Consider the following 12,491-nt stretch of genomic DNA (forward strand, 5'->3'; position numbering starts at 1 on the left):
AACTGCCTTGTTTATACTGAGGGGCAGATCTCAGGACTACTATGCGTGCACCGTTAGTGCAAAGTTGCATTGTCATTCTGGCGAGGATATTCCCCAATGTCTGAGAAGGCGCGAGCATTGTCAAATGCGTGATGTTACCCTCTACGGGTAGCTGAGAGGAACGCTAGCGCCACCAGCAGAGACAGCCTTTTGCCTCTATCACCGGCAGCACTTTGCCGTTAGGAGCCACTCCCAGAAACGAACTCTCGAATGGTGGGGGGGTGGGGGTTTCGGTGCCTCCAAAGGCCAACCGGCTCCAGGTTATTCGCACGAGTTACAGGATTGCAGTGATTAGTACTCTTGGCATCAAAGGTAACTCCGTGAAGTAAAGGGGAACATAAAACAAGGCGCACAGTTATTTCAAAGTGAATCCAGCTGCTGTGGAAAACCGCTCACAATATAAAGGGGGCCGTTTCTTCAGCAGCGGGATTGGCAGACGGGGCTGTGGAACCGCCTCGAGCGGCTCCAATGCCTTTCGAGTTCAGGAAGTGAGTTGCCCCCTTCAGACCCAGTGAATGTGCAAGGATCTAAGAGGAACAACGAGGTACTAATGATCAGCGGCTGACAAAAGTCTGTTTCCCTGTGCTCCCTCTCAGCACATAATGACTTCATTCAGCAGCCACCGTTCAAGCATGGAAAGTGTTGGTAAAGAAATCCCACAGAGTTCAGACAACCTTTGAATCAACACAGAGCTTTCTCTCCCCCCACCGCCTCCCACCCCCCCCCCATGTTTGCATTGCAGGTTTTGCCAGGGATAACATAAATATTCATCAGTTGATATTTGCAGGAGCCGCAGGGCTATAAACAGGCTAAATTACCTTCCTGCGTCCACTGGCTCATCTGCGACATGGCAGCTTCTGGTCTTTGCTTTTAGCCAGATGACGTTTCCCAAACCCCCAAAGCGCTCCCCAAGGCTTTTAAATTCAGCCAGGCTTTAATGTGCTAAGCAGAAATACTGTCTGCCTTTTATTTGTCTTGGGATTACAGGAAAATATATATTACTTCTCAAGCCTTTAAAATTATTCATGCCTTGACATAATAGGCAGAAGTGTTGGCAGGTCTACTCCCTGCTTCTCAGCCCACTGTTTTTCTCATGGCTCGTGTGACATTTTCTCCTTTGAATATAAAAAAACAGACACGTGCACCGCTGGAGTGCAAAAAGGGAAAGTTTTGAACTTGCAGCATTCAATCCTTTAACAGGCCAAGGTATTGAATAAAAAATGAATTTGCTTTCCGAGATTCTTTTTCTAAAAGACAAAGCATTTCTCCATTAAGCGTTCACTATTCTTTGTACTTCGTTGGCTGTAAAGCGCTTTGGGATGTCTTGAGGTCGTGAAAGGCGCTATATAAATGCAAGTCTTTTCTGTTCCCAATACTTGGCATTGTAACACCGGCAAAACCCAGGGGATCCACAAGCACTGTGCAAATTGGATGTTAACCTCACACAACATGGACGCGTATAATGATTTGAAAAAACATGTGTGAATGTAATTGTTTTGCTCTGTTTTAAAAAAGAAAGTATTGAAATATTGTTGTAATAATCTTTTTGTCATTTGTCAGTGCGACTACTCAAAGCTCACTGATCAATTAATTTTGTGACTTTATCAAAGTGATATGAAATTCACAAAAGATCCCAAGTGATGAGTTCGGACTGTCTCAATCCCATTCCTAATGAACCCACGATGACAAGTCTGTCACTAACTTGGTATTTGTTAGCACTAACTTTGGCAATCTGACTCAGCTGGCCACTGGGTGGCTAGTGTAGGCAAATGGAAAAAAAAATCGCCCTGCTGCGGGGAATGTTCTTCTGAGGTTGTGCTGAGGTAAATTGTCGGGGCAGAGTAGAGAGAGTTAACTGTTCGATACCTGACCTGGGAGTACGTACTTGATTCTGGTGTTCAGTGCCCGACAGGAAAAGTTTTTCACCCCCCAGCACTAACATCCCACATCTTGGTGAGTAATAAATTCATAGAAAGAGTTCTTAAGAAATATATGAAATTGACAGTTAAATAAATAGAAAAGTGATTCTGTGAATTAAATACATGTTAGGCGATAATTCTGAATATAGTTGCTTTGTTCTGATTGTGCTAGTTAGCTTTATTGTGAGCAAAATAGGGGTTCCATTATATTCCATAGACTATAAGAGCAGGGAGGTTATTCCAGAACTGTATAAAACACTAGTTAGGCCACAACTTGAGTACTGCATACAGTTCTGGTCACCACATTACAGGAAAGATGTGATTGCACTAGAGAGAGTACAAAGGAGATTTACGAGGATGTTGCCAGGACTGGAGAATTTTAGCCATGAGGGAAGATTGGATAGGCTGGAGTTTTTTTCTTTGGAACAGAGGAGGCTCAGGGGAGATTTAATTGAGGTGTATAAAATTATGAGGGGCCGAGATAGAATGGAGAGGAAGGACCTATTTCCCTTAGCAGAGGGGCCAATAACCAGGGGGCATAGATTTAAAGTAATTGTTAGAAGGGTTAGAGGGGAACTGAGGAAAAAAAAAATCATCCAGAGGGTGGTGGGGGTCTGGAACTCACTGCCTGGAGGGGTTGGTAGAGGCAGAAACCCTCATTGCATTTAAAAAGTACTTGCATGTGCACTTGAAGTGCTCTGACCTACAAGGCTACGGACCAACAGCTGGAAAGCGAGATAAGGCCGGATGGCTCTTTTTCGGCTGGCACAGACACAATGGGCCGAATGGCCTCCTTCTGTGCCATAAATTTCTATGATTCATTCTAATTTTATTTTAATTCATACCATCGGTTTTTACAGGTGCAATCCTGAAACAATCCTGACTAAAATGCCATAAGGTGCCGTTTACAATGTATTTCTTTATGTGCTATATCAGGGAGTACAGTGTAATCAAGTGATCGTAGCAAGGATAGATATCAAGTACAATGCACTTCTAAGTATCTCTTTGTGAGGAGTGTTTGCTCTTTTTAAAGGGACACTGTCGACTGGTAAAATGTCTGACAAGACACTTTCTTGGGTTTCTTAGGTTTGTAAAACAGAGAAAGATGCAATTGTGCATTCCACTGCAGTTTTATCCAAAAATTAAACAGGACAAAGATCAAACTGTGACAATCACATCACAGTAGTTACACTATAGCATCAAAAGTATTGGTCAAACATCATCACATATCTTGGAGTGGGCAGCTTCTGCCTGCTCCAGGAACGAAGCTTGTTTGAAAATATCACAATAACAAGAGAGCCTTTAAGTGCAGTTTTGCAATAGTGAAAGTCTTTCCTATTGAGTGCTGTGGCAGTGATAGCTGTGGCTCAGTGGTAGTACTCTCACCTCTGACTCACGAAAGTTGTGGGTTCAATTCCCACTTCAGTGACTTGAGCACATAATCTAGGCTGATACTTTAGTGCAGTACTGAGGAAATGCTACACTGTCAGAGGTACTGTCTTTCAGATGAAATGTTAAACCAAGGCCCCATTTGCCCTCTCAGGTGGATATAAAAGATCCCATGGTACTATTCATAAGAGCAGGGATGTTCTCCCTGGTGTTCTGGCCAACATTTGTTCTTCTTACTAAAACAGATAATCTGGTTATTTCTTTCCTTGCTGTTTGTGGGAGCTTGCTGTTTGCAAATTGGCTGCTGCGTTCCTACCCATTACAATAGTGACCACATTTCAAAAGTAGTTCAGTGGCTGTAAAATGTTTTGAGGTCGTGAAAGGCGCAATATAAATGCAAGTTCTTTCTTTTTATTCCGTTAAGAATATTGGGGTTTAAAGTTAACATCGCCGCACCTGTTTTATGGGCCTAAAACGGGTGCAATGATAATCAATTTAGCAGGGCGGAGTCCCACGCCTGATCTGCACGGAAGTTCGGGCCACTGCTAAATTGGTCGGGGCCATTTTTTTAGGCAGGTCTGCCATCCGGCTGAAATGAATGCGGGCTTTGTTTCAATATTGAGGCTCCTGCACTCATTCCCGACCCGGACTCCCAAATTCGTTTGCTTTAGTCAGAGTTTGCAAACCACAAGCTCCGACTGGCATTTCCAGGTCTTGAGTTGCCTAACCAGCAGTCCTTAAAGGGACAGCTGGAGGCCACTCAAGACAGGCTTAAAGTCTTGGAATTTTTTTTTGTATTTCGAGGAGCCAGAAAGAGCAAGAGTGCTCCTCTTGGCTCCACAAAAACAACTATGGGTCACTATCATCCCCCTCTCACTCGTTTCCTCCCCCACACACCCGGGCTAACCTCTAAGCCCTTGGCGGGGAACGAAACTCGTAAGGCCCCAACAGGTGAGCTACATCGGAGCACCCAATGTATTCTGATGAGGCTCGAGGACAAAATTTCTTCGGATTTTTGGGCCTCTCTGTTCTGGCTTGCCTTGGCAAATCTATGCTTGATTTCACTGTCACAAATCTGACTTATTAATTATTAGTCTTGCCGCGAAAGTCCACTCAGTGTAAACATCGTCTGAGTCCTGAATTCTTCTATTATTGTAAATGTGTAACATTATTGTTCTGAATAAATTAATTTTTATACTGCAGAGTGTTTGACAGTAAAAGAGATTTAAGGTGCACTACTGAGAGATAGGGTTAGACCAACCTCCCTTGCATTCTGAAACCAATCTGTTAGTGATATAGCTTCAAATCTATTGGTGTTCCCTAGATCTCTCCCTTACTGTGAGAATGGGAGCAAGAGGAGGCACAGCTGTTTGGTGAAGTTATTTTGTGGGTGTACTTTTAGAGAGAGGAGACAAGAGCAGGTCAGAGGCTGGGTATTCTGCGGCGAGTGCATCACCTCCTGACTCCCCAAAGCCTTTCCACCATCTACAAGGCACAAGTCAGGAGTGTGATGGAATATTCTCCACTTGCCTGGATGAGTGCAGCTCCAACAACATTCAAGAAGCTCGTCACCATCCAAGACAAAACAGCCCGCTTGATTGGCACCCCATCCACCACCCTAAACATTCACTCCCTTCACCACCGGCGCACCGTGGCTGCAGTGTGTACCATCCACAGGATGCACTGCCGCAACTCGCCAAGGCTTCTTCGACAGCATCTCCCAAACCTGCGACCTCTACCACCTAGAAGGACATGGGCAACAGGCACATGGGAACAACTGGGAAGATTGGGTTTGTTTTCCTTGGAGCAGAGGAGGCTGAGGGGGGACATGACTGAGGTGTACAAAATTATGAGGGGCACAGATAGGATGGATACTAAGGAGCTTTTTCCCTTCGTTGAGGGTTCTATAACAAGGGGGCATAGATTCAAGGTAAAAGGCGGGAGGTTTCGAGGGGATTTGAGAAAGAACTTTTTCACCCAGAGGGTGGTTGGAGTCTGGAACTCACTGCCTGAAAGGGTTGTGGAGGCAGGAACCCTCACAACATTCAAGAAGCATTTGGATGAGCACTTGAAATGCCATAGCATACAAGGCTACGGACCAAATGCTGGAATATGGGATTAGATTAGACAGGGCTTGATGGCCGGCGCGGACACGATGGGCCAAAGGGCCTCTATCCGTGCTGAATAACTCTATGACTCTATGACTCTATAACACCACCTGCACGTTCCCCTCCAAGTCACACACCATGCCGACTTGGAAATATATCGCTGTTCCTTCATCACCGCTGGATCAAAATCCTGTTGTGATTCCAGGGTCAGCAAAGTGTAAATGCAGTGTCACCAAGTTCGTTAAGGAGGGCTGAACTGTTGTGGAGAGAGACAGGATGTCGATCTGCAGGGAGGAGCTGAAGCAATCGGAGTTCAGCCTGAGGCAACAGTGGTCCTAACTTGATCATTGGTACATGGTCTCAGCCTCCACGTCAGGGAGCTTGACAAGATGATGCACCTAAAAGGGCTACAGAACAAGGTTGTCTCTCTATTAGGGGGGATTTCAATTAGCCAGTCGTTCAGTGGTCTGAGAGGGGTCGCTCAAGTCTACAGGGAGGTAGAGATGAAGGGGTCGATTTTAACTCCCGGGTCGGAGCATGGCTTAGCGAGAGGCCTGCCCGTCCGAGAGCGGCAGTGAGGAGGCCCACCTGATTTTAACAGCTGGGCCACATTGGCACCTTCCAGGACGGACTCCCACCCGAACCCTAGGAAAGGAGTGCCCAGAAAATATGGCACCATGGCCTGCTCCCAGATCCCCGCCAACCACAAGGTCCACAGGAGTCCCAGGGCAGGACAAAAAACTGCAAGGTAGGGCCATTTTTAATAATTGTAATACTCCTCCCCCTAGGATCTTCATAGTCGAATCAGGAACTTCGAACTGTTGACCTCCATCAACAGCTAGCCAGTCCCAATGTCCAAGATTCCAGACACAACTGCAGGCCTGTAGTGTACCTCATTTTTCTGCCATCTTCACTGGTGCTGGGCTCTGCCAAGGGGTGGGCCTGTCCCAGGACATGTAAGTGGTCTGGGAGAGGAATCTCCAGTAATCCTGGGGCTTGGACAAGAGCAGCACACTTTGGATGCACTGTTCCTGTCCAGCTACAGGGTGGGGTCAAGAAAATCTTCCCTCATCTGCTTTTATGACAGCAGCCAGACCAAGGGCCAGATATTCAAAAGGATTGTAATTTTACTGATCAATTACCACCAATCTACTGCGGTCAAGATATTAAATAAAACCACTCCATACATTTTAATGGTGAACTCAAAACGCCAGCAATAGTTAGAAGGGAATCCAATTAACTTAAGAAACTCTGCATATTCTGATATTTCAAAACCCTTACTGGTGACACTGCTACAGGTTTTTACCACTGACAGAATAAATCTGATATGATTAATGGTTTTTAACAACTGAAAGAATTTATAGTAAAAGTTGTTATAACAACCTTACTGATGCAATATGTTGCAGCATGAAGTAATAGGAATGAATTTCCCAACATTGGTTCGTACTCCAATATGTGCAGCAAATCTTTTTGCATTACCTTGTATTATTGTAGTGTTCTGACTAGACACTCAGGAAAGGTTTGCAGCTGTTATATTTTGTGGAGAAAATAATTGATATGCTTCAACTGGCTCAAGTCAAGCCAACTTCCATGTGAAAGCAGAACCCAAAGAATAAAGCAAAGCTATGTTTGATATAAGAACAGGAGTAGGCCATTCAGTCCATTGAGCCTGTTCCGCCATTCATTTAGATCATAGCTGATCTGTATCTTAACTCCATCTACCTGCCTTGGTTCCATAACCCTTAATACCCTTGCCTAACAAAAATCTATCAATCTCAGTTTTGACATTTTCAATTGACCCCCAGCCTCAATAGCTTTTGGGGGAGAGAGTTCCAGATTTCCACTACCCTTTGTGTGAAGAAAAGCTTTCTGAAGATTCCAAAAGCTATATGAGTGTGCACACAGGTGGGCACAGAGGGAACAGGCTGACATCTTAACCTGCATACAAAATGGAAGGAATCTTACAACACCAGGTTATAGTCCAACAGTTTTATTTGAAAATCACAAGCTTTCGGAGCTTTCCTCCTTCGTCAGGTGACTCACCTGACGAAGGAGGAACGCTCCGAAAGCTTGTGATTTTCAAATAAAACTGTTGGACTATAACCTGGTGTTGTAAGATTCCTTACATTTGTCCACCCCAGTCCATCACCGGCATCTCCACATCACAAAATGGGAGTGAGGCATTGACATACAGGAGTAGAGAAATTAAAAAGAAATTGTTTAGCCAAATTAAGCATATTAAATTCCACAGATCAATAAAATGTGCATTATAATGCAAATCTAAAAGTCCAATTATCCTCACTGCATTACTTTATGAAATAAAAGAAATAAGAACTTTTGAAATTATTAAGTTGGTTGGTTCACTTCTATAAACTTAAAAAGAGAATTAGGAATATGATGAACATTTAATATTTAGATTTATTTACTGAATGCATGACAACTGGCTGCTGAGTTTTGGGAGGACCCATCACTTGAAGAATGTCTCTGAGGTTGGACACTGGACAGGATAACAATTAAGCCCCCAAAGAACTTGATACCACCGCCTATCAAAAGACTCCAAAGTAGCCCTGAATAGCAATGTCTCAGAGCTATGAGGAGGAAAATGTCTGGAAAATATGTTGAATAGGTTAACTAGAGAGCTCCCTCCTCTACTGACTGCACCCATCCAAATTGTGAAGATGTAATTGTATTATGACACTATGTTCTGGGTGTTACCAGATTGCACAGTTTCATGGATATTTTGGCTGGTCTGGTGAAGCAGACAAGTGCCCTCCTTCAGTCGGTGTGGGTGTTGACAAGCTAATACCTGTGCGCTGTTGCTGATGTATATCCTTGCCTCTTTTTTAGTAGACTGTCTAGCTTGAATTGTGCTATCCAGAGATGGCCATTTGCAAGGATCCTGAAGCACAATGTTAAGATCTGGATGCTGAATCCTTTGTTTTCAGGCTGATATCCAGATATCTTGTTTTCAACCACATCACTATGTACCCCCTCCTCCAACATGGTGATGGCTTCTTGCCCCACCCTATCTCTGCGATCTCAAGCCCTATAACTTCATCCAAACCCTCCGATCCTCAGATTTTAGCCTTGTTTCCATCCTCTTCTTCCCTTTCACCTCACAAATGGTGGCAGAGACTTTAGCTGCCTCACCTCTGCTCTCTGGAACTCCCTCCATAAACTACCCCACCATCCCCACTTCTCTCTCCACCTTCAAAAACCTTCTCAAACCCCATCTTTTTGAATAAGCGTCACCCAAAACTCTTAATTCACACCCCTCACACCTAACATCCGTTCCCTTATTAGAGGCTAGCTGGCCTACCTTTTTCAAAAAATGTAATTCAAAAATCCTGCAGGTAATAAATGATCACGTAGAAGAAAGGTTTCTTATTTTTAACAAACCCTATTTAGGTTACAAATACGCAGAATTCCTTTAAAGATTCAGATTTTTGTAAAAATTCAGCTCGAAGGGAAACCAGGTTTTTTTTGAGCAATTGTGACGAGTCTTGATTTCAACACAGGGAAAATGCAGAAAGGCACGTATGATGGGACAAAAAACAGAAAATGCTGGAAACACTCGGCAGGTCAGGCGGCTTCTGTGGAGCGAGGAGGGTAGGGTTATAACCTTTGAGGTCCAAGACCCTTTGTTAGAATCAGAAGATGTGTCTACCTGCATTTTCCTCCCATCACACTCCCGGGGCCACTGGAACCATCTCCGCTTTGCCAGATTTTCCATGCTGCCGTTCCCCCTCTGCCATTTTGCTGTAACCATTCACACAACCTCTGGGTCGAGGTTATTTCTCTAATTTTCTCATTACTGCCACCTTTTGTCTTACACCATTATTACATCTCCTGTCCTCCACCTAATGACTTTACGTTCCTTTCTCTTCTTTCCTCTCTCTCTCCGCCCCTTTTCTATGGCTCAGTTTCTCCTTATAGGAGGCTCGTGTGGAGCATAAACACTGGCATGGACCAGTTGGGCCGAATGGCTTGTTTCTGTTCTGCAAATTCTATGTAATTATAAGCTGTTTAAATATAATATTTTCTGGTTCTGACAGAGATCCATAGGCCTGAAATGTCGACCTTACCTTTCTCTCTCCACGGGTGCTGTGCTTCCAGCATTTTCTGTTTTTAGAGAAGTGATCAGAGTTGGAGGAGCGACAGCAAAGAGAAAAAAAACGGGATGAATAGCAGAAGATCAAATGGGTGTTAGTGGAAGAGTGATTTTAAATGTGAGACTGAGTAGTGAGGGAATGATAGTTTTTTTAAAGAAAGATAACCAACTGCCCAATACTGGAACATCCCATGAGACTTAGCTGGTTCTATGAAAGGTGGCAGTGGTACTGAAGTACATTAAAAAAGCATGATAGATTTGCATTTATATAGCGCCTTTCACATCCTCATGACGTCCCGAAGCGCTTCACAGCCAATGAAGTTCTTTTTTCTTTAAGCGTAGTCACTGTTGTAATGTAGGAAACGTGGCAGCCAATTTGCGCACAGCAAGGTCCCACAAACAGCAATGTGATAATGACCAGATAATCTGTTTTGGAGGTGTTGGTTGAGGGATAAATATTGGCCAGAACACCAGGGAAAACTCCCCTGCTCTTCTTCCAAATAGTGCCATGGGATCTTTTATATCCACCTAAGAAGGCAGATGGGGCCTTGGATTAACAACTCATCCGAAAGACGGCACCTCTGGCAGGGCAGCACTCCCGCTGTACTGCACTGAAGTGTCAGCCTAGATTTTGTGCTCAAGTCCTTGGAGTGGGACTATGAACCCACGACCGTCTGACTCAGAGACATGCGTGCTACCCACTGAGCCATGGCTGACAATGGTAATAAGGCTGATACATCAATTCAGTACTAAGGGAGCGCTGCCCTTCGGATGAGACATTAAACCAAGGTGTCATCTGCCTATACCAGTGATTGAAAATCTCATGTCACTTTTTGCAGAGAGATCTCAAAATCCCCTGGCCAACATTTGTCACTCAACCAACATAACAAAAAACAGTTAACTGAACATTCATCTCTTTGCTATTTATTGGAATTTGCCGTGCTCAAAATGGCTGTAATGTTTACCCACAGGAACTGTACAAAGTAATTCATTCCATGTGAGGCACTTTGGAATGTTTATGAGAGATGTGACAAGGTGCTATATAAATGCAAGTTCTTTCTTCTTTCCACCCCAGGCACCTCGAGAAGATCGAACACCTTTGTTAAACTTTATCACTTGTTATTTAATTGTTATTTCAGATTCACTCCAGCCAGTTCCACGTTGGTAAAGAAGGTTTATTCTGAGACATTGTGAGATGTGACAGTCAGCTGCTCAGTAATGTTTGATTGCAGTAACAATGTCCAAGATGGCTAATAAACAAAGATTAATATCAAATCTGGGCACCTGGTGCCTAATATTACCTAACCTTATGGGCTAGAGAGCATTAAGGAAAAGGTGCTATATGCTAGATTTTCCATTAGTAAGTATATTGTGCGGTAAATCAAGATGATATCACGGAAGGACTAACAAGCAATTTACTGTTTTCATGATTACAATCGTTTCAACTAAAGTTAATCTGCTGTTCTGAATCCAATTTTCCTTTGGAGAGTTCAGCCATCTTCCTGAAGATAGTTCGGAATTCCAAAAAGACTGTAGCTTTTTTGCTTTACTTCCTTCATGTTTGTTACAACAGTGAGTGTCCTCAGATCCGGGGTGCTGCCCAGAGGCTCCTTTTCACAAGAGACTTGTCAATTTCTTTCACACTGCGACATCCTGAAACAATATTTTACATTTAATTCATGGCTGTGAAATGAGAACAGCGCAATGAATTCAATTCAGTTGATTTCACATTCTTCCAAGATACAAGAGATGTGTTTTATATCATCCCAGTTTTTGCTACTTAGAATCATAGAATGGAAAGAGGCCATTCAGCCCATCATGCCTGCGCCCACTCTTTGAAAGAGCTATCCAATTAGTCCTACTAAGAATCATAGAACGGCTACAACATGGAGGGAGGTCATTCGGCCGGTCGAGGCCGTGCTGGCTCTCTGCAAGAGCAATCCCCTGCTGTTTGCCCGTAGCCCTGCAAATTTTTCCTTTTTAAGTATTTATCCAATTACCTTTTGAAAGTTACTGTTGAATCTGCTTCCACCGCCATTTCAGGCAGCGATACTCCACTTGATTGGAAAGTGTCGATGCTGCTGAAGTGTATCACTCGATCAGGATTAGGTAACAATTTGGCCACAAACATAAAACTGTGATGTTTGGTTCGATTCAAAGCATTCTGTGAGTATAGAAATCCACAGTTCCATTTAAAAACTGGAAATTCACAGCGGATCAGTTAGCTCCTGAAAGAGAAAGGTAACAACTGGGTGAGGCCTTTCATCAGAACTCAGGGAGCAGTTCCAGTGAAGGGACTGAGCCTTACCCTCTTTCAATTTCTAATTGACGTGCTGTGTAATTTCAGAATTTTCTGCTTTTAGTCCCAATTTTGCCACATTCAATGTTTTTCTTTTAATCTCTGTCATTGCCCGTCTTCCCTCATTGTAGCTCGCAGCATTCAATGTTGTCAGAAGTTACCAAGGACGTTTAGTACTGAGCGGGTTACTTTGCTTTCTGGGGTCTATTTTCTCTGGTGTGCAAAGCAGAGGAAAGATGGGCGGGGATCTGTGAGGTCAGAGGGGGAGTTTTAACTCCCGGCGGGACGCGCAAGCCGATAATAACGACCAGGCCTCATTTACATCCTGCCGACCAGCTGCCTGCCTAAAACAGGCGAAAGGAGACAGCTGGCCAGCTACCGGCAGGTGAAGATCAGGCGGCCCGGAGTCATGGCGGGGGGTGGGGGGCGGTGAGCGGTGAGCTCATGGGTGGAAGGCCTAGGCTTTCCTTGGAGGAGCAAGTTTGCGTACCTTACCCCGATAGATTTTACTGAGCAGGGAGTCAGCAGTGGGGGCCCTGCTCAGTCCACCATTAAGATGCTATCGGGCTCCTACGTACATCACAGGACCTCCGTTAACATATATTAATGAGGCCCCCACTTGAATC

At 44.2% G+C, this 12,491-nt stretch overlaps 1 protein-coding gene across 2 annotated transcripts in view; it reads right to left on the reverse strand.

The window, feature by feature from the left end:
• Window positions 1-10,725: 10,725 nt before the first annotated feature.
• hao1 (hydroxyacid oxidase (glycolate oxidase) 1) overlaps window positions 10,726-12,491 on the reverse strand; it is a 49,143-nt gene continuing 47,377 nt past the window's right edge. The window contains exon 8 of one of the 2 annotated variants that reach the window (XM_067988402.1): window positions 10,726-11,219. In XM_067988402.1, the coding sequence (XP_067844503.1) occupies window positions 11,149-11,219 (71 nt within the window). In that variant the 3' untranslated portion in view covers window positions 10,726-11,148. Of the gene's footprint in view, window positions 11,220-11,752; window positions 11,795-12,491 lie in introns of those variants that run through there. The other variant, XM_067988403.1, reaches the window with a different exon arrangement.

Source organism: Heptranchias perlo, chromosome 8, assembly GCF_035084215.1.
Source record: "Heptranchias perlo isolate sHepPer1 chromosome 8, sHepPer1.hap1, whole genome shotgun sequence".
Classification (NCBI taxonomy): domain Eukaryota; kingdom Metazoa; phylum Chordata; class Chondrichthyes; order Hexanchiformes; family Hexanchidae; genus Heptranchias; species Heptranchias perlo.